This window comes from Tamandua tetradactyla, chromosome 11, assembly GCF_023851605.1.
Source record: "Tamandua tetradactyla isolate mTamTet1 chromosome 11, mTamTet1.pri, whole genome shotgun sequence".
Taxonomy (NCBI): Eukaryota; Metazoa; Chordata; class Mammalia; order Pilosa; family Myrmecophagidae; genus Tamandua; species Tamandua tetradactyla.
In genome coordinates, this window is record NC_135337.1 from 32249678 (window position 1) to 32272219 (window position 22542).

Consider the following 22542-nt stretch of genomic DNA (forward strand, 5'->3'; position numbering starts at 1 on the left):
CATTGTATGTTTGAACTGTAATCAGATAATCACTCCAGATGATGTGATTTAGTCAAGAGTGGTTGTTGAACTGGATTAGGTGATGACATGTCTCCACCCATTTGGGTGGATCTTGGTTTACTGGAGTCCTATAAAAGAGGAAACATTCTGGAGAATGGGTGATTCAGAGAGAGCCAGAGAAGAATGGCATAGCCACGAGAGCCCACAAGCCAGCGATCTTTGGAGATGAAGAAAGAAAATGCCTTCCGGGGAGCTTCATGAAACAGGAAGCCAGGAGAGAAAGCTAGCAGATGATGCCTTGCTCGCCATGTGCCCTTCCAGCCAAGAGAGAAACCACGACTGTGTTCACCATGTGACTTCTTGGATGAGAGAGAAACCCTGAACTTCATCGGTCTTCCTGAACCAAGGTATCTCTCCCTGGATACCTCTGATTGCACATTTCTATAGATTTGTTGCAATTGGGACATTATCTCGGCCTTAGAACTGTAAACTTGCAACTTACTAAAGTCCCCTTTTTAAAAGCCATCTGTTTCTGGTATATTGCATTCTGACAGCTAGCAAAGTAGAACACTGACCATCCAAATAAACACATCAATATAACTGGATGCCTAGATATCAGCAAAACATTACAAGCCACAATAAGAAACAGGAAGATATGGCTCAAAGGAAGAAATTAAAACTTCAGCAGAGATACAGAATTTGGAACAACTAATCAATGATGCTCCTTCAAGGAAATGAAGGAAAATATGGCTAAAGAGATAAAGGATATTAAGAAGACACTGGATGAGCAGAATGAAGAATTTGAAAGCATGCAAAGAAAAATAATAGAACTTATTGGAATGCAAGGCATAGAAGATGAGATTATAAATATACTAGAGGAAAACAACAGACTTGAACAGGCAGAAAAAGGATCAGTGAATTAGAAGACAAGATATCTGAAATCTTATAGACAGAAAAAGAGAGAGAAAAGAGTGGAAAAAAATTGACCAGGAACTCAGGGAACTGAATGACAGCACAAAGTGCACAAACATACATATCATAGATGTCCTAGAAGGAAAAGAAATGGGAAAAGAGGGAGAAAGAATATTTGAGGAAATGACCAAAATTTCCCAACTTTTATAAAAGACTTAAATATACTTGGATATATATATATATACACAAAAAGTGCAATGTATGCCAAGCAGAATAAATCCTAATAGACCTACTTCAAGACACATACTAATCAGAAGATCAAATACCAAAGATAAAAGAATTATGAAAGCACAAGAGAAACGCAATTCACTATATTCAAGGGACATAAGATAAGACTAAGTGCCAATTTCTCAACAGAAACCAAGGAGGCAAGAAGACAGTGGTATACTATATTTAAGATACTGAAACAGAAAAACTGCCAGCCAGTAATTTTTTATCTGGAAAAACTGTCTTTAAAAATTTGGGGAGAGTTTAAAATATTCACAAATGAGTGGAAGATAAAGAGTGTTTGTTAAAAAGAGACCTGCCCTACAAGAAAACTAAAGGGAGTTCTGCAGGCTGAAGGGAAAAGATAGAAGAGAGAGATTTGGAGGAGAGTATAGAAATGAAGACTATCAGTAAGGATAACTAAAAGGGTAAAAAAGAGAGACAAAAATAAAATATGACATATAAAAGTCACAGGATAGGGTGCATGGATGGTTCACTAGTAGAATGCTCATCTGCCATGCGGGAGACCTGGGTCTGATTCCTGACCCATGCGTTCAAAAAAAAATAAAAAACAGCCAAAGGATAAAATTGTTGAAGAATGCCTCTAGAGTAATAACATTGAATATTAATGGTTAAATGTCCCAATCAAAAGACAAAGATTGACAGACTGGATAAAAATATATAATCCATCTTTATGCTGTTTACAAGAGACTCATTTTAGGCCCAAAGACACAAATAAAATGAAAGTGAACAGCTGGAAAAAGATATTCCACAAAACAGTAACCAAAAAAGAGTTTGGGTAGCTATATTAATATCAGACAAAACAGATTTTAAATGCAAAACTGTTATAAAACACAAAGAAGGACATTATATATTAATAAAACAGGCAATCCACCAAGAAGAAATAATCATAAATATTATGCACTTAACCAGAGTGCCCCAAAATACAGGATTCAATCACTGGAGAAACTGAAGGGAGCAATAGATATCTCTACAATAATAATGGAGACTTCAATACACCACTCTCATCAATAGACAGAACATCTAGACAGAGGATCAATTAAGGGAAGAGATAACTTGAATAATATGATTAATGAACTAGACCTAAGACATACACAGATCACTGAACCCCAAAAGAACAGGATATATGTTCTTTACAAGTGCTCATAGACCCACACATTGGGTCACAAAATAGGTCTCAATAAATTTTAAAAAGACTGAAATTATACAAAGCCCTTTCTCTGATCGTAAGGAATAAAGCTGGAAATCAATAACAGCCAGAGAACAGGAAAATTCACAGATATATGGAGGTTAAACAATATACTTTTTTTCCTAAATCTCTCTGTATGTTGGTTGCCTCATTTGCAAAAGGTAGATAATAAGAGAGTTATTTCATCAAACAACACACTCTTAAACAGTCAGTACATCAAAGAAGAAATTGCAAGAAAAATCAGTAAATATCTCAAGACAAATAGAAACAAGAACACAACACATCAACATGGATGGGATGCAGTGAAGTCAGTGCTGAGAAGGAAGTTTATAACCTTAAATGCCTACATTAAAAAAGAAGAGTGGGGGGTGCAAGGGTAGTTCAGTGGTAGAATTCTCACCTGCCATGCAGGAGACCTGGGTTCAATTCCCAGCCCATGCACTACCCAAAAACAAACAAACAAGCAAAGAAAGAAAAAACAAACAAAAATTCAACAAATGGTGCTGCAATAATGGGATACTCACATGGAGAAATAATGAAATGTAACCCTGGGCATACAGAATATAACAAAAAGAAGAAGAAGAGCTAAAATCAAAGACCTAACTTAACACCTGAAGGAACTAGAAAAAGAACAACAAACTAATTCCAAAGCAAAAAAAAAAAAAAGGAAGAAACAAAGACAAGAGCAGAAGTATATAAAATTGAGAACACACACACACAATGGAAAGAGTCAACAAAACCAAAACTTGCTTCTTTGCGAAGACCAATAAAATTGACAAACCATTAACTAGACTAACAAGAACAAAAAGAGAGATGATGCAACTAAATAAAATCAGAAATGAGAGGGGGGATATTACTAGTGGCCCCAAAGAAGTAAGAAGTTAGTAAGAATAACTGTATGCCAACAAATTAGACAAAAACACACGAACAATCTACATTACTTGAGAAGAAATAGAAGACCTCAAAAACCAATCACAAGTGAAGTGATTGAATCAGTCATCAAAAACCTACTAACAAAGAGAACCCAGGATCAGGTGGCTTCACAAGTGAATTCTACCAAGCAGTCCAAGAAGAATACCAATCCAACACAAACCCTTTCAAAAAACTGAAGAGGGAACACTACTTAACTTATTCTATTAAGTTAACATCACCTTAATACCAAAGCCTGATAAAGCTACTACCAGAAAAGAAAATTACAGACCAATCTCATAACTAAGTATGTCAAGGACCTATATACAGAAAATCACAAAACTTTACTAAAAGAAATCAAAGAAGACCTAAATAAATGGAAGAACATTCTATGTTCATGAATCGGAAGGGTAAATATTGCTAAGATGTCAATTTTACCCAATGATTTACAGATTCAATGCAATCCCATAAAAATTCCAACAACTAACTTTGCAAAAATGCAAAAGGCAATTATCAAATTTATTTGGATGGTAAGCCAAAAATCTCTTGAGAAAGAATAATGAAGTGGGAGGGCTCACACTTCCTGACTTTAAAGCATATTATAAAGCTACACTGGTCAAAACAGCCTGGTATTGCTATAAAGACAGACACTGGTCAAAGGAATCAAATTGAGAGTTCAGAAATACACCATCACATCTGCGGTCAATTGATTTTTTCTCACCTTTTTTATTGTATAATATTGTTTAATATAATATACAAATAAATAAAGAAAAAAGCAATAGTTTTCAAAGCACTCTTCAACAAGTAGTTACAGGACAGATCCCAGTTTGTCATGGGCTACTATACCATCCTCTCATATTTTTCCTTCTAGTTGCTCCAGAATATAGGAGGCTAGAAGGAATAAATTTTTACCATCAGAATTGACTTTTTTTTTTTGTAAAGAATCACATATATACAAAAAAGCAGTAAATTTCAAAGCACAGCACAACAATTGGTTGTAGAACAGATTTCAGAGTTTCGGTTTTTTTTGGTATGGGTTATAATCCCACAATTTTACCTTTTTTACTTCTAGCCGCTCTAAGATACTGGAGATTAAAAGAAATACCAATCTAATGATTCAGCAATCATATTCATTTGTTAAATCATACCATTCTGTATAACTCTAACATCACCTCTGATATTTCTATCCCTCTCTTTAGGGGTATCTGGGCTATGACCATTCTAACTTTTTCATGTTGAAAGGGGCTGTCAATAATATGGGGAAAAAGTATTCCGGGGACTTCCGGAGAAGATGGAGGCTTGGTAGGGTGCATGCGTCTTAGTTTCTCCTCCAGAACAACTACTAAATAACTAGAAACAGTGCAGAGCAGCTCCCGGAGCCACGACACAGACCAGACACACAGTGTACCCCAGTCTGGAACAGCTTGACCGGCTACGAGACTCCGCTGCGGTGAGGTCCCCGAGTGGTGCGCGCTTCCCCGGGCTGCGGCGGCTGGCAGCCGGCCCCCATCCCTCCTTCCTGGTCCGCCTGAGAGCCCCGGATTGGCGGTTCCCCAAGCCGCGGCAGCCGGCGCCCCTCCCCCACACACGGCTTCCCAGAGGGAAAGGAAAGAGTCTCCTACAGTAGTAGAGACTGAGTCCAACCTAACACCAATAGTGGCATTAATGAACAACTTCTGACTACTAAAAATAGTCCCTCAGCTCAGGCAAAACTGATTAAGGCGGAAGTCGCCTATTGGGCTAACTGAAAAAGAGGGAAGGGGGTGAAAAAGAGGGAAGGGGGCGAAAAAGAGCCTTCTGCGGCTGTTTCTGCGGAAGCTTGGTTGCCTCTGGGCTCAGCGCTGGGATTACACAGGTTGCGACTGCCCCGAACTCAGAGGCGGGCTGCCTTCAGGGCTCTCTATCACCTGAACCTTCCCCGGGAGGGGTGAAACGCAACCCAGGTGGAATCCCTCTCTCAAGGAATTCAGATCCCAGGACTTCACAATTTGAAGTCATTAAACCCAACCTACAACCTTTCCTCTGTCTCCACCATACACCCAGCAGCAAGAGTCTTCCAAAGTTAAAGGAGCCACAACATCTTTTGCCGGTGGGACCCGCAGACAGACAAGCACCACATACTGGGCAGGATAAGAAACAGAGCCCAGACACTTCACAGGAAAGTCTTTTAAACTGCTGGGTCCCACACACAGGGAAATCTGATTAAATGCCCAGACACCAGCAAAAAATAACAAATCAGACCAGGAAAACTGAAGATATGGCCCAGTCAAAGGAACAAACCAATAGCTCAAATGAGATAGGGGAGCTGAGACAACTAATTCTGAATATACGAACAGAAATGGAAAACCTTTTCAAAAACCAAATCAATAAATTGAGGGAGGACATGAAGAAGGCATGGGATGAACAAAAAGAAGAAATGGAAAGTCTGAAAAAACAAATCACAGAACTATGGGAATGAAAGATACAGTAGAAGAGATGAAAAAAACAATGGAAACCTACAACGGTAGATTTCAAGAGACAGAGGCTAGAATTAGTGAACTGGAGGATGGAACATCTGAAATCCAAAAAGAAACAGAAACTATAGGGAAAAGAATGGAAAAATTTGAGCAGGGTCTCAGGGAATTGAATGATAATATGAAGTGCACAAATATACGTGTTGTGGGTGTCCCAGAAGGAGAAGAGAAGGGAAAAGGAGGAGAAACACTAACGGAAGAAATTATCACTGAAAATTTCCCAACTCTTATGAAAGACCTAAAATTACAGATCCAAGAAGTGCAGCGCAACCCAAAGAGAATAGATCGAAATAGGCGTTCTCCAAGACACTTACTAGTTAGAATGTCAGAGGTCAAAGAGAAAGAGAGGATCTTGAAAGCAGCAAGAGAAAAACAATCCATCACATACAAGGGAAACCCAATAAGACTATGTGTAGATTTCTCAGCAGAAACCATGGAAGCTAAAAGACAGTGGGATGATATATTTAAGTTACTAAAAGAGAAAAACTGCCAACCAAGACTTCTATATCCAGTAAAACTGTCCTTCCAAAATGAGGGAGAAATTAAAACATTTTCAGACAAAAAGTCACTGAGAGAATTTGTGACCAAGAGACCAGCTCTGCAAGAAATACTAAAGGGAGCACTAGAGTCAGATATGAAAAGACAGAAGAGAGGTATGGAGAAGAGTGCAGAAAGAAGGAAAATCAGATATGATATATATAACACAGAAGGCAAAATGGTAGAGGAAAGTATTACCTAAACAGTAACAACACTAAATGTTAATGGACTGAATTCCCCAATCAAAAGACATAGAATGGCAGAATGGATTAAAAAACAGGATCCTTCTATATGCTGTCTACAGGAAACACATCTTAGACCCAAAGATAAACATAGGTTGAAAGTGAAAGGTTGGGAAAAGATATTTCATGCAAATAACAACCAGAAAAGAGCAGAAGTGGCTATACTAATATCCAACAAATACTTCAAATGCAAAACAGTTAAAAGAGACAAAGAAGGATACTCTCTACTAACGAAAGGAGCAATTCAACAATAAGACATAACATTCATAAATATTTACGCACCGAATCAGAATGCCCCAAAATACGTGAGGAATACACTGCAATTACTGAAAAGGGAAATAGATGCATATACCATAATAGTTAGAGACTTCAATTTGCCACTCTCATCAATGGACAGAACATCTAGACAGAGGATCAATAAAGAAACAGTGAACTTGAATATTACAATAAATGAGCTAGACTTAACAGACATTTATAGGATATTACATCCCACAACAGCAGGATACACCTTTTTCTCAAGTGCTCATGGATCATTCTCAAAGATAGACTATATGCTGGGTCACAAAGCAAGTCTCAACAAATTTTAAAAGACTGAAATCATACACAACACTTTCTCAGATCATAAAGGAATGAAGTTGGAAATCAATAATAGGCAGAGTGCCAGAAAATTCACAAATACGTGGAGGCTCAACAACACACTCTTAAACAAAGAGTGGGTCAAGGAAGAAATTACAAGAGAAATCAGTAAATATCTCAAGGCGAATGAAAATGAAAACACAACATATCAAAACCTATGGGATGCAGCAAAGGCAGTGCTAAGAGGGAAATTTATTGCCCTAAATGCCTATATCAGAAAAGAAGAAAGGGCAAAAATTCGGGAATTAACTGTTCACTTGGAAGAACTGGAGAAAGAACAGCAAACTGACCCCAAAGCAAGCAAAAGGAAAGAAATAACAAAGATTAGAGCAGAAATTAATGAAATTGAGAACATGAAAACAATAGAGAAAATCAATAAGACCAGAACTTGGTTCTATGAGAAAATCAACAAGATTGATGGGCCCTTAGCAAGATGGACAAAAAGAAGAGGAGAGAGGACCAAATAAATAAGATCAGAAATGGAAGAGGAGACATAACTACTGACCTCACAGAAATAAAGGAGGTAATAACAGGATACTATGAACAACTTTACGCTAATAAATACAACAATGTAGATGAAATGGACAAGTTCCTAGAAAGGCATGAACAACCAACTTTGACTCAAGAAGAAATAGATGACCTCAACAAACCAATCACAAGTAAAGAAATTGAATCAGTCATTCAAAAGCTTCCCAAAAAGAAAAGTCCAGGACCAGACGGCTTCACATGTGAATTCTACCGAACATTCCAGAAAGAATTAGTACCAACTCTGCTCAAACTCTTCAAAAAAATTGAAGTGGAGGGAAAGCTACCTAATTAATTCTATGAAACCAACATCACCCTCATACCAAAACCAGGCAAAGATATTACAAAAAAAGAAAACTACAGACCAATCTCTCTAATGAATATAGATGCAAAAATCCTCAATAAAATTCTAGCAAATCGAATCCAGCAACACATTAAAAGAATTATACATCATGACCAAGTAGGATTCATCCCAGGTATGCAAGGATGGTTCAACATAAGAAAATCACTTAATGTAATACACCATATCAACAAATCAAAGCAGAAAAATCACATGATCATCTCAATTGATGCAGAAAAGGCATTTGACAAGATTCAACATCCTTTCCTGTTGAAAACACTTCAAAAGATAGGAATACAAGGGAACTTCCTTAAAATGATAGAGGGAATATATGAAAAACCCACAGGTAATATCATCCTCAATGGGGAAAAATTGAAAGCTTTCCCCCTAAGATCAGGAACAAGACAAGGATGTCCATTATCACCACTATTATTCAACATCGTGTTGGAGGTTCTAGCCAGAGCAATTAGACAAGAAAAAGAAATACAAGGCATCAAAACTGGAAAGGAGGAAGTAAAACTATCACTGTTTGCAGACGATATGATACTATACGTCGAAAACCCGGAAAAATCCACAACAAAACTACTACAGCTAATAAATGAGTACAGCAAAGTAGCAGGTTACAAGATCAACATTCAAAAATCTGTAGCATTTCTATACACTAGCAATGAACAAACTGAGGGGGAAATCAAGAAACGAATTCCATTTACAACTGCAACTAAAAGAATAAAATACTTAGGAATAAATTTAACTAAAGAGACAAAAGACCTATACAAAGAAAACTACAAAAAACTGTTAAAAGAAATCACAGAAGACCTAAATAGATGTTCATGGATTGGAAGACTAAATATAGTTAAGATGTCAATTCTACCTAAATTGATTTACAGATTCAATGTAATACCAATCAAAATCCCAACAACTTATTTTTCAGAAATAGAAAAACCAATAAGCAAATTTATCTGGAAGGGCAGGGTGCCCCGAATTGCTAAAAGTATCTTGAGGTAAAAAAACGAAGCTGGAGGTCTCACGCTGCCAGACTTTAAGGCATATTATGATGTCACAGTGGTCAAAACAGCATGGTACTGGCATAAAGATAGATATATCGACCAATGGAATCAAATAGAGTGCTCAGATATAGACCCTCTCATCTATGGACATTTGATCTTTGATAAGGCAGTCAAGCTAACTCACCTGGGACAGAACAGTCTCTTCAATAAATGGTGCCTAGAGAACTGGATATCCATATGCAAAAGAATGAAAGAGGACCCGTATCTCACACCCTATACAAAAGTTAACTCAAAATGGATCAAAGATCTAAACATTAGGTCTAAGACCATAAAACAGTTAGAGGAAAATGTAGGGAGATATCTTATGAAACTTACAATTGGAGGCAGTTTATGGACCTTAAACCTAAAGCAAGAGCACTGAAGAAAGAAATAAATAAATGGGAGCTCCTCAAAATTAAACACTTTTGTGCATCAAAGAACTTCATCAAGAAAGTAGAAAGACAGCCTACACAATGGGAAACAATATTTGGAAACGACATATCAGATAAAGGTCTAGTATCCAGAATTTATAAAGAGATTGTTCAACTCAACAACAAAAAGACAGCCAACCCAATTACAAAATGGGAAAAAGACTTGAACAGACACCTCTCAGAAGAGGAAATACAAATGGCCAAAAGACACATGAAGAGATGCTCGATGTCTCTGGCCATTAGAGAAATGCAAATCAAAACCACAATGAGATACCATCTCACACCCATCGGAATGGCCATTATCAACAAAACAGAAAATGACAAGTGCTGGAGAGGATGTGGAGAAAGAGGTACACTTATCCACTGTTGGTGGGAATGTCAAATGGTGCAACCACTGTGGAAGGCAGTTTGGCAGTTCCTCAAAAAGCTGAATATAGAATTGCCATACGATCCAGCAATACCATTGCTAGGTATCTACTCGGAGGACTTAAGGGCAAAGACACAAACAGACATTTGCACACCAATGTTTATAGCAGCATCATTTACAATTGCAAAGAGATGGAAACAGCCAAAATGTCCATCAACAGACGAGTGGCTAAACAAACTGTCGTATATACATACGATGGAATATCATGCAGCTTTAAGACAGAATAAATTTATGAAACATGTAATAACATGGATGGACCTAGAGAACATTATGCTGAGTGAGACTAGCCAAAAACTAAAGGACAAATACTGTATGGTCCCACTGATGTGAACCGACATTACAGAATAAACTTGGAATATGTCATTGGTAACGGAGACCATCAGGAGTTAGAAATAGAGTAAGATAATGGGTAATTGGAGCTGAAGGGATACAGACTGTGCAACAGGACTGAATACAAAAACTCAAAAATGGACAGCACAATACTACCTAATTATAATGTAATTATGTTAAAACACTGAATGAAGCTGCATCTGAGCTATAGTTTTTTTTAATATATATTTTTTGTATTTTGTATTTTTATTTTTTCTCTATATTATCATTTTATTTCTTTTTCTGTTGTCTTGCTATTTCTTTTTCTAAACCGATGAAAATGTACTAAGAAATGATGATCATGCATCTATGTGACGATATTAAGAATCACTGATTGCATATGTAGAATGGAATGATTTCTAAATGTTGTGTTAATTTTTTTTTTAAGAAATAAAAAAAAAATAATAATAATAATATGGGGTAGGGAGATGGAACTAGCTGATGCTCTGGAGAGGCTAGGCCCTCTAGATTTCAGGACTTACCTGGTCCAGGGTTCTATCTGGAGGTTGCAGGTTTCTGGAAAGTTACCCTAGTGCTTGGAACTTTTGTAGAATCTTATATATTGCCCTAGGTGTTCTTTAGGATTGGCTGGAATGATTTTGGTTGGGGTTTGGATAGTTATGATAGCTAGCAATGTCTAACTGAAGCTTGCATAAGAGTGACCTCCACGTAACCTCTCGACTCTATTTGAACTCTCTTAGCCACTGATACTTTATTAGTTAAACTTCTTTTCTTCCTTTGGCCAGGATGGAATTGTTGATCCCATGGTGCCAGGACCAAGCTCATCCCTAGGAGTCATCTCCCACACCACCAAGGAAGACTTTCACCCCTGGATGTCATACCCCACATAGCAGGGAGGGCAATGATTTCACTTGCAGAGTTGGGCTTAGAGAGAGTTAGGCCACATCTGAGCAACAAAAGAGGTCCTCCAGAAGTAACTCTTAGGCATATGTATAGGTAGGTTAAGCTTCTCCGCAACCTACTTAAGCTTCATAAGGGTAAGGCTCAAGATCAAGGGTTTGGTCTATTTATTTGGGTGTACCTAATGTTTGACATAGTATCAGGGGATTTCCTAATGGTAAAGTTTAATAGTTCCATATTTTTTTCCCATCCATGAAGGAACTTTGACAATACTTTTTGATTACCTGCTTCACATAGATGTATCCAGGCACCAAATTAAACTATATAGGATTAAAAACCCTCATTCTTATTCTGGGCTCCTTGTACTTCAATTTTTCAAATGAGTTATCCAGATAGGCTGAGTTAGATTACATGCTACAGAAAATTTAGGTTCTGGATAAAATAAACCTTTCTTCCTTTGGTCTCAAAGAGTAGGTGTGGTTCAAAAATATAGACAATGTCTTCCTTACCCCTATGTTCTGAATTACCTTAATCCCAACCTGATAGGCTTCGTTTCTATCTCTATATACAAGATTATGGATATAGAAAACACCCTCTCAAAATACAGAAATAATAATTACTATTCCAGACTATAAGTGTCTGCTATAAGATCTTATAATCTAGGGTGCATGGGTGGTTCAATGGTAGAATGCTTGCCTTCCATGCAGGAGACCCAGCTTTGATTTCCGGATCATGCACCCAAAAAAAAAAAAAAAAAGAAAGAAAAATTTCAAGAGCTTACAATCCAAGCCTCTGTTTTCTTATAAGCATTTTCTAAAGGAGACCATATAATAATTGCTCTTTTGTTTCTGGATTATTTTGCCTCACCAAATGTCCCACAGGTTCATTCACATTGTTACATGTCTCCCAACTTCGTACCTTTTTGTAGCAGCACAGTATTCAATCATATGTATACACCATCGTTCGCCAATCTACTTCTCAGTCAGTGCATCCTTCAGCCACCTGCATTCATTAGGCATCATGTATAAAGCCCAAAGTCCACAGTCCATCAACACTCTCAATTTTAGATAATTTCATTGCTCCCAAGAGAAAGATAACCAATAAATATACCCTCACCAAACAGGAAATCTAAATATCCCCTTAACTCTTGTCCCTCCCCCAATATGGTACTGTGGTACTGCTGATTTTTTCTGTTAAACAAAAAGCCCACTGCATGCAATAGCAGTTTTCCCACTGAACCTTGGACTTAATCACTCTTTGTACACAGTTCATACCTTTGAAGTAGCTCTTGCAAGAACTTATTGATATTTCTAATCAGTGGGACACTTAGGTATATACAATCCCATTCAATCTTGTTCATCTTTAATATAGTAATATTACTTATAGATCCACCAGAGAACCAATTCACTTCTATCTATTCCCTTACATTTGAGTTCAACCTCATTAGCTAACCGTTCACCCCTCTCTAGCTTTCATGTCTTTAAGAACCCTATATTAGGCATTATAAACCTCTGATTTTACCTTTACCATAGTCATAAAAGTGGATTCATACAGTAGCTATCCTTTTGTGTCTGGCTTATTTCATCAGCATTATGTCCTCAAAGCTCATCTGTCTTGTCATGTGCTTCAGGACGTCATTTCGCCTTACTGCTGTGTAATACTGCATTGTATGTGTATACCACATTTTGTTAATCCACTCGTGTGCTGATGGACATTAGAATTGTTTCCATTTTCTGGTGATTGTGAATGATGCTGCTATGAACATTGGTGTGCAAATGTCTGTGTCACTGCTTTCAGCTCTTCTGGGTATATACCAAGTAGTGCTATTGCTGGGTCATAGGGTAACTTGATATTTAGTTTCCTAAGGAACTGCAAACTGTCTTTTATAGTGGCTGTACTGTTATATATTCCCATCAACAAAGCATAAGTGTCCCAATTCTCCACATCTCCGACATTTATAGCTTCCTGTTTGTTTAACAGCAGCCCATTCTTAAAGGTGTGAGATGGTATCTCACTGTAGTCTTAATCTGAAATTCCCTTATAGCTAATGAAAATTAGCATCTCTTCATGTGCTTTTGAGCCATCTGTATTTGCTCTTCAAAAAAATACCCATTCATATCTTTAGCCAATTTTGTAATTGGGTTGTCTTTTGTTGTTGAGTTGTATGGTTTCTTTATGTATACTGGATATCAAATTTTGTCTGATGTGTGATTTCCAAATATTTTCTCCCATTGAGTTGGCTTCCTCTTTACCTTTTTGACAAAGTCTTTTGAGGTGCAGAAGCATTTGATTTTGAGGAGTTCCCATTTATTTATTTTTCTTTTGTTACTTGTGCTTTGGGTATAAAGTTTAGGAAGCTATCTAGGTCTTGAAGATGTTTCCCTACATTTTCTTCTAGAAGCTTTATGGTATTAGTTCTTATATTTAGGTGTTTGATTCACTTTGAGTTAATTTTTGTATAGGGTGTAAGGTAAGGGTCCTCTTTCATTCTTTTAGCTATTGATATCCAGTTTTCCCATGCTCATTTATTGAAAAGACTATCTTGACCCAGTTCAGAGGATTTGGGGGCCTTGTTGAAGAGCAGCTGACCATAGATTTGGTGGTCTATTTCTGTGCTCTTGATTTGATTCCATTGGTCAATACTTCTATCTTTGTGCTAGTACCGTGCCGTTTTGACCACCATGGCTTTATAAGTTTTAAAGTCAGGTAGTGTTAATCTTCCCACTTCTTTCTTCTCTTTCCCTTCCAGATAAATTTGGTAACTAGGTTTTCCAAGTCTTCAAAGTAGGTTGTTGGAATTTTTATTGGTACTGCGTTGAATCTACAGATCAATTTGTGTAGAACTGACATCTTAACTATATTTAACCTTCCTATTCATGAGTAGGGAATATCTTTCCATATGGCCAACTGATTTTTGACAAGGCTGCCAACTCCACTCAACTGGGACGAACAGTCTCTTAATAAATTGTGCTGGGGGAACTATATATCCATATGCAAAAGAATGAAAGAAGACCCCTATCTCACACCTTATATAAAAATTAATCCAAAATGGATCAAAGTCCAAAATACAAGAGCCAGGGCCATAATATTCCTAGAAGAAAATACAGGGAAACATCTTCAAGATCTTGTGGTAGGTAGGGGTTTCTTAGACTTCATACTCAAAGTACAAGCACCAAAATTAAAAAACAGATAAATGGGAACGCATCAAAATTGAATACTTTTTCTTCAAAGGACCTCTTAAAGAACGTAAAAAAAAAAAAAAAAAAAAAAAGCAGCCTATTCAATGGGAGAGAATACTTGGAAACCACAAATCTGATAGGGGTTTAATATCCTGAATATATAAAGAAATCCTACAACCCAACAATTAAAAAAAACCCAATTTAAAAATGGACAAAAGACTTGTATAGGCATTTTTCCAAAGAGGAAATACAAACGGCTAAAAATTAAAAAGCACATGAAAAGATGCTCTATTTCACTAGCTATTAGGAAGATACAAATCAAAACTACAATGAGCTATCATTTCACATCTACTAGAATGGAGACTATCAAACAAACAGGAAACTACAATTGTTGGAGAGGATGGAGACAAAGAGGAATGCTTATTTACTGCCGGTGGGAATGTAAAATGGTACAGATGCTGTAGAAGACAGTTTGGTAGTTTCAGAAAACTAAATATAGAACTGCCATCTGATCTGGCAATCCTGCTACTAGGTATACTCAGAACAATGGAATGCAGGGACAAAACATACATTTTCCACCTATGTCCACAGCAACATTATTCATAATCGTCAAAAGATGGAAGCAGCCCAAGTGTCTATCAACTGATAAATGAGTAAACAAAATGTGGTATATACATATGATGGAATATTATTCAACTGTAAGAAGAAATGAAGTCCTGATGCATGCAACAACATGAATGAACTTCAAGGACATTATGTTGAATGAAATAAGCCAGACACAAAGCACAAATATAAGATCTCACCAATATGAACTAATTATAATGAGCAAACTCATGGAATTAATACAAGTATCGGTTACCAGGAGACAGAACAAGAGTAGAAAATGGGGAGCTGATGCTTAATTTGTGCAGACTTTTTAATAATAAGGTTGACTGTAAATGTTTGGAAATGGTTAGAGATGTACCCTACATTATCATGAGGGTAATTGACAGCAGTGAATGATGTGTGTGATTGTGACTGAAAAGGGAAGTTTAGGGTCGCGTATGTAATTAGAAAGAGAGAAGATGAAACCTGAGATTGTATAATATAGTAAACCCTATTGGGGACGATGACTGTGGTTAATAGTACAAATAAAAGAAAATGTTCTTCCATGAACTATAGTACAAATAAAAGAAAATGTTCTTCCATGAACTAGAACAAATGTACATCACTCTTTTAAGGCGTAAATAAAGGGGCAGTATATGGGAAAAATACACTTAATGCAAACTATTGTCTATAGTTAATAGTAATATTTTAATATTCTTCCATTAATCATAACAAAGGTGCCACACCAATACTAAGGGTCAATAATGGGAGAGTTTAAGGGGTATGGTTTTTGTTTTTGGATTTTGAGCAAGAGAAATGTTCTGAAATTGATTGCACAACTATGTGATTATACTGAGTGCTTCTGGTTGTGTATTTTGGACAGATTGTAGGTTGTGAACAAAACGCTTTAAAAAATAATATTTGAGGCCTAAACTGAATGTAATACTGGTCATAAATTTTAGTCTTTTGAAGATATTTGCACTGATCTTTCACTATATAATTACATATAATTAAAAATCAAAGAAGCCATGTTACAAATTTTTGGCTATACCACGTAGGATAAATGGTGACATTGATCACCTAGAATAAGAAGTAGTTAATTCTACACTACATGTATATGTGTTTTCTGAATGACTGGCATAATATTCCTTGAACTGAATAATAAATTTAGCATGTACCAAACAGAGGTGTTTGAGGATGGATTAGGAAGGTAATCTTAGGATTTAGAATTTGCTATTATACCTCACATAAGGACACTGACAAGACAGAAAAACAAGTCAGATCTTGAAACATATCTTCATGAAACTGCCTTTCTAGCTAATGCAAAATTTATTCTTATTAGGTGGACAAAATAAACCAGAAATATGAGCAAGACCTATCTGGAATACCAATCTAATATTCTTGATCTAGCTCCTAAAACACAGTCCTGTTAGTCTACAACCAGTGGCACACAGAAAGAGGCCAAATACAGACAATGACTGTTTGAGGACACATCACAAATGATCACAGAGTCCGGCCTTCCCTGTATGACAGCAACATTCCAACAGCTCTATAAATAGAACTTTGGTAGGATGGCCAAAAGGTTTCAATTAAAACTTGGTCAAAAAAATTTTAAGCAATTTTTAAAATGAAATTGTATAAGCCAAATACATGCACGCACACAAACACATACATATATATATACACACACATCATATTTTAGGAAAATTATACCAAAAGATACAGAAAATAAACTGACTAATCCAAATTACTCTCTATATTTTATGATATATAATGCAGATATCATAAGAATTAGGAAAACGTGTTTATGTATATATATTTATAAAATATATGTTCCTAGAGATTCAAGTTGACAACCCTAGAGTTTAGCAATGTGCTGCAGTATTAACTGGCAAAATCAGTAAGATTTCTGAGAGTACAAATGTTAAAACTCTTTGGCATGGTGGATTCCTATAATCTAAAGCAACTGTTAATTTCATTAAAGATTGTGCACCTTTAAACCTAGAAGATCTGATTGCTCCTTGCCACTACAAATAGTCTGATTCTTCTTCTTCAAGAGCACCAAAAGAACTCTATCAACATTCTATTTGAAAACACAAAGAGAAGGAGGGAGAATACCTGTTAGTTTTCCAGTTCTGATTCTAGTGCCTTATGAGGTCCAGTTGTACTTCTTTTCATTAAATGCCAACAGATAACCTGTATTTCTTATTACATTTTTTTCTTCTCTTAAGCAGTTTTTGATTGCTTGCAATCAACAGCCTGACCAAGACAGTTAACAGGCTTGAATATGAAATCTAAAAGCCTGGAATGTCTAAACAACTCACTCCTAAAGCAGAATAATGCTTGGATTTTTTAAAAGTATATCGAAATATTAAACTTCCTCATTAATGTTATTCATGAGCATCTTCTATTTTATGTCACAGAATTTGAGCAAAAATGTATTCAGAGAAAATACACGTCATCAAATGTATAAATAATCATTCTATATTATAATGTCTGTGAAATTTAAAACTACATTTAACTAAATTTTCCTGTGACAGTGGTTTTCAACCCTATTTTAGCCTACTGAACATTGCCCTGGCTGAAGCATGTGTGCATACACACACATCTGTGGGTTCACATGTGTGTATGTGCATGAGTGAGCTGGCAGGCAGAAAACCCTGTCTAATGGTTATCCTCTTCCCACTCAAAGACCAGCAGAGGCATCAACATGGAACCCTTGTGGCATGCGTGAATCAGAGGTTAAAAATCACCATGCTAAAAAAAAACAGCGATCCTTCCACTCACTACCGTCAAAATCAACACATCACATTTCTGTTTACCTGTGAGCTTTAAAACTTTTCCCATCAACGTAAATATCAATATCTGGGCAACAATGTTTCATGTAAAGTTTCAATAAATCTTCTCCTAATTCAGATGCAGGTTCCCAGTCAAAATCATCTTTAAAAGAAAAAAAAACAAGACTAAAAAATAGCTTCTTTAATATTATCAACATCCAAAAGTTTATATTCTAATTTTTTTCATTAACTTTTTTTTTTACATACAAAAAAGCAATAATTTTCCAAGTACATTCTAACAAATAGTTATAGACAGATTTTAAAAGTTTGGCATGGGTTACAATACTATGATTTTTCGTTTTTCCTTCTAGCTGCTCCAAGTCACTGGAGACCAATAGAAATGTTAATGTGATTCAGCAGTCATACTCATTTGTTAAAACCTATCTTCTCTGTTATACTCTACCTTCTCTTTAAATAACATATATACATAAAAGCAACAAATTTCAAAGTACATCACAACAATTAGTTGCACAACAGATTTCAGAGTTTGGTATGGGTTACAATTCCATAATTTTAGGTTTCTATTTCTAGCTGCTCTGAGAAGAGCTAAAAAGTTCTGTGAGTAGTAAACAATCTGTTGTCTGATGCACAGACATCATGTTTCCTATCAGAATATCTGTATCTATATATGTCTCTATATCATACACTTAACACTCTTTTTCAACCAATTCACAATTACTTTACTTTTCAAAATAAAATGCCATATTTACTGCAGTATATATGCATTTCCTAATAAATTAACATCTGTAAAACCATGCTGCCATTTTTATTGGGTTCCTATCTTTTCTTTATTTACCATTACAAAGCTTTTGAGTAATGGCAATTTTGTGTAGCAGTGTTTTTTTTAGGAATGCATATATTATGTTATAAGAGAATTGACTTATAGGTCTGCTAAAGTTTCTTTATCAGTGTAGATTAGAACAAGGACAATGAAGGGGAGGCCTAAAAGGTTAAAAAGAGGACTGTGAATTATTTATAAATTTACTCATAAAACCCTATTTCCAGTTACTTGGAAAAACTGGGAGATGATCATACATATTTCTATTTTCCCCTGCTTACATAAAATAATCAATAAACAGATTTTTTTTTGTATGCTGTATGACAGGGGTCACGTTCCATTTTTTTTCCACGTGAGTATCCCCTTATAGCACCATTTGTTGAATTTTTGTTTGTTTGGTTTTTTTGTTTGTCTGCTTGTTCGTTTGGGAAGTGTATGGATCTCCACATGGCAGGCGAGAATTCTACCACTGAACTATCCTTGTTCCCTAGTAGAACAGATTTTTGCGGTTTAGTTTTCTCTAATTAGATCAGTATATAAAAACTCTCATGGCTATAAAACTGCATAAAAATCCACACAAAAAACTACCTTACCAGGGGTATTTAAGCTGTCTTCTCTATTGCTGCTATCTTCTGAAACTTCATGCTTCACAAAAAAACAATCAGATGATTTTTCAGCTAAGAACTCTCGAGATGATCTTCCATCATTGTCAATATACTTTCCCAAACTGAAGTCAGATTTCTTTTGTGGTAATTCACTTGTTGGTATCTTCTTCCTAAAAATTTCCTCTTCGAAGTTGTTTATGTTTCTATTCGATGAATATACAGTCCTTAAAGACAAAATGTAAGATATTTAATTAAAATAATGTTGCTGATTCTTAAAATCGAGTTTCCCAATGTGCTGCTTTAATACATAACAATTACATAATATTGAAACTTTTTAAATCTGAACTAGCTAGAGAAAGGTCAATCTAAAACAGAAGAAAGTTTGAAAAGTTGTCTAGTCTTTAAATGATTTCTGTTCTAAATTTTTATTGTGGTAGTATAAATGAACATAAAATTTTCCACTTTAACCACTTTCAAGTATACAATTCATTGGTGTTAATAATGTTCACAATGTTGTCTAACAACACCATCTACTACCAAATATAAAATTTTTTAATGTTAATAAGCAACATATAATGCAAATGAATTAGATTATCTACATGATGGACAACTTTCTAGTAAGACACAAACTACCAAAACTGACTAAAAAAGAAATAGAATATCTGAGTAGACCTATAACAAACAAAGAGACTGAATTAAAAATTAAAATCTTCCCCCCCCAAAAAAAAGCCCATGATCAGATGCTTCACTGGTGAATTCTACCAAACATTTAAAGAAGAATTAACTTCAATCCTTTACAAACTCATCCAAAAAATAGAATGGAAGGAAATACTTCCCAAAGTTGTTCTATTAGGTTCTTATTATCTGATACCAAAAGCAAAGATATTACAAGAAAAGAACACTGCAGACCAATATCCATTATGAATATAGATGCAAACATCCTTAATAAAATAATAGCAAAATGAATTCAACGACATATAAAAAGGACTTTACACCAAGAGCAAGTGAGATTTACTCCAGAAATGCAAGTTTGGCTTAACATCTGAAAATCAATGTTTAACACCATATCATAGAATAAAGGATAAAAACCACATAATTATCTCAATAGACACCCCCCCCCCCAAAAAAAATAGCACTTAACAAAATCAAATCTTTTAGGAATAGGAGGGAAGTTCTCAACCTGATAAAAGACATAAAACAAACAAACAAACAAAAAACCCAGAGCTAACATTATACTTATTGGTGAAAGACTGAAAGCTTTCCTCCTATATCAGGAACAAGGCAAGGATGTCTGCTTTCACCACTTCTATTTAACAATATACTGTAGGTTCTAACCAGGACAATTAGGCAAGAAAAGAAATAAAAGGATTCCAAATTGGAAAAAAAAAGTAAAACTTTTTCTTTTTACAGATGATGTAATCTTGTGGAAATCCTTAGAAATCCACAAAAAAGTAGAGTGATGGAAAAGTTTTGGTAATGGATGATGGTTATGACAGTAAAAATTGAGAGCATAATAAACATTATCTAATGTATACTTTTGAAAGTGGTTAAAATGGGAAATGTTATATTGTTCGTGTGTTATCAAAATTTTAAAAAGGTTTAATAAAGATTAATTTTTTCAATTTTATCAGTTAAAAAAAAATCCCTAACCAGTGCATACCTACCCTTTACACGAGCTCTTGTTCATGTAGGGTTCTATAAGTATTTGTTGAATAAGTGTATGTGAGGGGTAGGAAGGAAAGAAAATCACTTAAATATCATTAGAACAATATTACCTTCCACATTCAGCAAAAGAAAGAAGTCATGAGAAGGCAATAGTTAAATTACTGAAATGAATATAAATAGTAACACTTCAAGATGAAAAAAACAGAAAACTTAGTTAACAGTTTTTATAGAATGTATGGCAGCAAGGAATTTTATAAATGAGGGAATTCCAGGCAAAAAAGAGAGGTTGATTTTGAGGCATACAGCTACCAATTGGCAGAGCAAGGTATATGAATGCAGGTATTGTAGCCAGAATCCATGCTGTGTCTCTAAATAGTAATTTAAATAGATTTTTAAAACAGGTTTAAGTTTGAGGAACTACATTGCAATGCAGTCCTCTTCAATACATTTAATTAAAATTAGTGTCAAATAATTACATATATATACAGATATTTACATTTTAAGTAAAGCCTTAAAATGAAATTCCACTAAATTAGAATGGGGATTAATTTAAACTAGTTTCTCTCTTATTTAGCCAGCGAACAATTCTCTATGCTTCATCAAACATATGTGAGTCCCCCAAGTTAATGATAAGTTCAGTTGACATTCTCTCCTCAAAACTTTTACCACACACAAACCATGAGAATTAAAGTTATGATCTCATGTTTTTATAAATATACATATTTATTTCAGACTTTGCATTACAGAGGTTACTACATAGCAATGGTTTTTGACAAGGGGCAATTGTATGCTCCAGGGGACACTTGGTAATGACTGGAGACATTTTTGGTTGTCACAACTGAGCTTGGGGTTGCTACTGACATCTAATGGCTAGAGGCCAGGGATGTGGCTAAATATCCCACAATGAGAGGACAGCCTTGACAACAAAAAATTATCCATCCCAAAATGTGAATAATGACACAGTTGTGAGATCTTGTGTGGTAAAGAATTTAACCTTGCCCAAAGAAAGGTCTAACCTTTGCCCTACACTTTTGGGAGGTGATCTCTAAACCCTTAGATTGTCACGTTTGATGGGAGTACCTCTGTTTGGGTCACTGGCTAATCTAACAATATGATTTAAAGAGGGGACAGGCCATACAGATAGTCTTAAGGCAGGGTCTGGCCACACAAGAAAGGCCAAAATGTGATTTAGGGTGGAGGCTTTGGGTTATGCCAAGAAAGACTGGAGACTGAGATCAGCCACCTGGGTAATCAATCATGCCTATATAATAGAGGTCCAATAAAAAATTCTGAACACTGTGGCTTGGGTGAGCTTCCTTGTCTGGCAATACTTTGTGTGTATTGTCACATGCTGATATCAGAAAAATAAAGCTGTCTGGACTCCACCAGGAGAGGACAACTGAAGCTTCACATTTGGTACTTCTCCTGGACTCTGCCCCACACATCTCTTTCTTGGCTGTTTAATCTGTATTATTTTCCCATAACAAACTATAACTGTATCACAGCCTTCAGTGAGTTCTGAGAGTCCTTCTAGCAGAATACCAAGGCTGGGAGTGCTTTTGGGAACCCCCTGAACATGCAAGTGGTGTCAGAAGCGAGGCAAGTCCGCAACTAATTTTGCAGTTGGTTAAACTCTTGCACCTAACATAAGTAATTCATTCAAATTAC

General features: G+C 35.8%; 1 protein-coding gene across 2 annotated transcripts in view; it reads right to left on the minus strand.

Annotated features, from left to right (window-relative positions):
- Positions 1 to 22542, minus strand: part of BTBD8 (BTB domain containing 8) — a 152458-nt gene that overhangs the window by 122171 nt on the left and 7745 nt on the right. For both annotated transcript variants that reach the window (XM_077120281.1, XM_077120280.1), the window contains exons 3-4: positions 19198 to 19433; positions 17812 to 17929 (exon numbers count right to left, since the gene is read on the minus strand). In XM_077120281.1, the coding sequence (XP_076976396.1) occupies positions 17812 to 17929; positions 19198 to 19433 (354 nt within the window). The remainder of the gene's footprint in view (positions 1 to 17811; positions 17930 to 19197; positions 19434 to 22542) is intronic.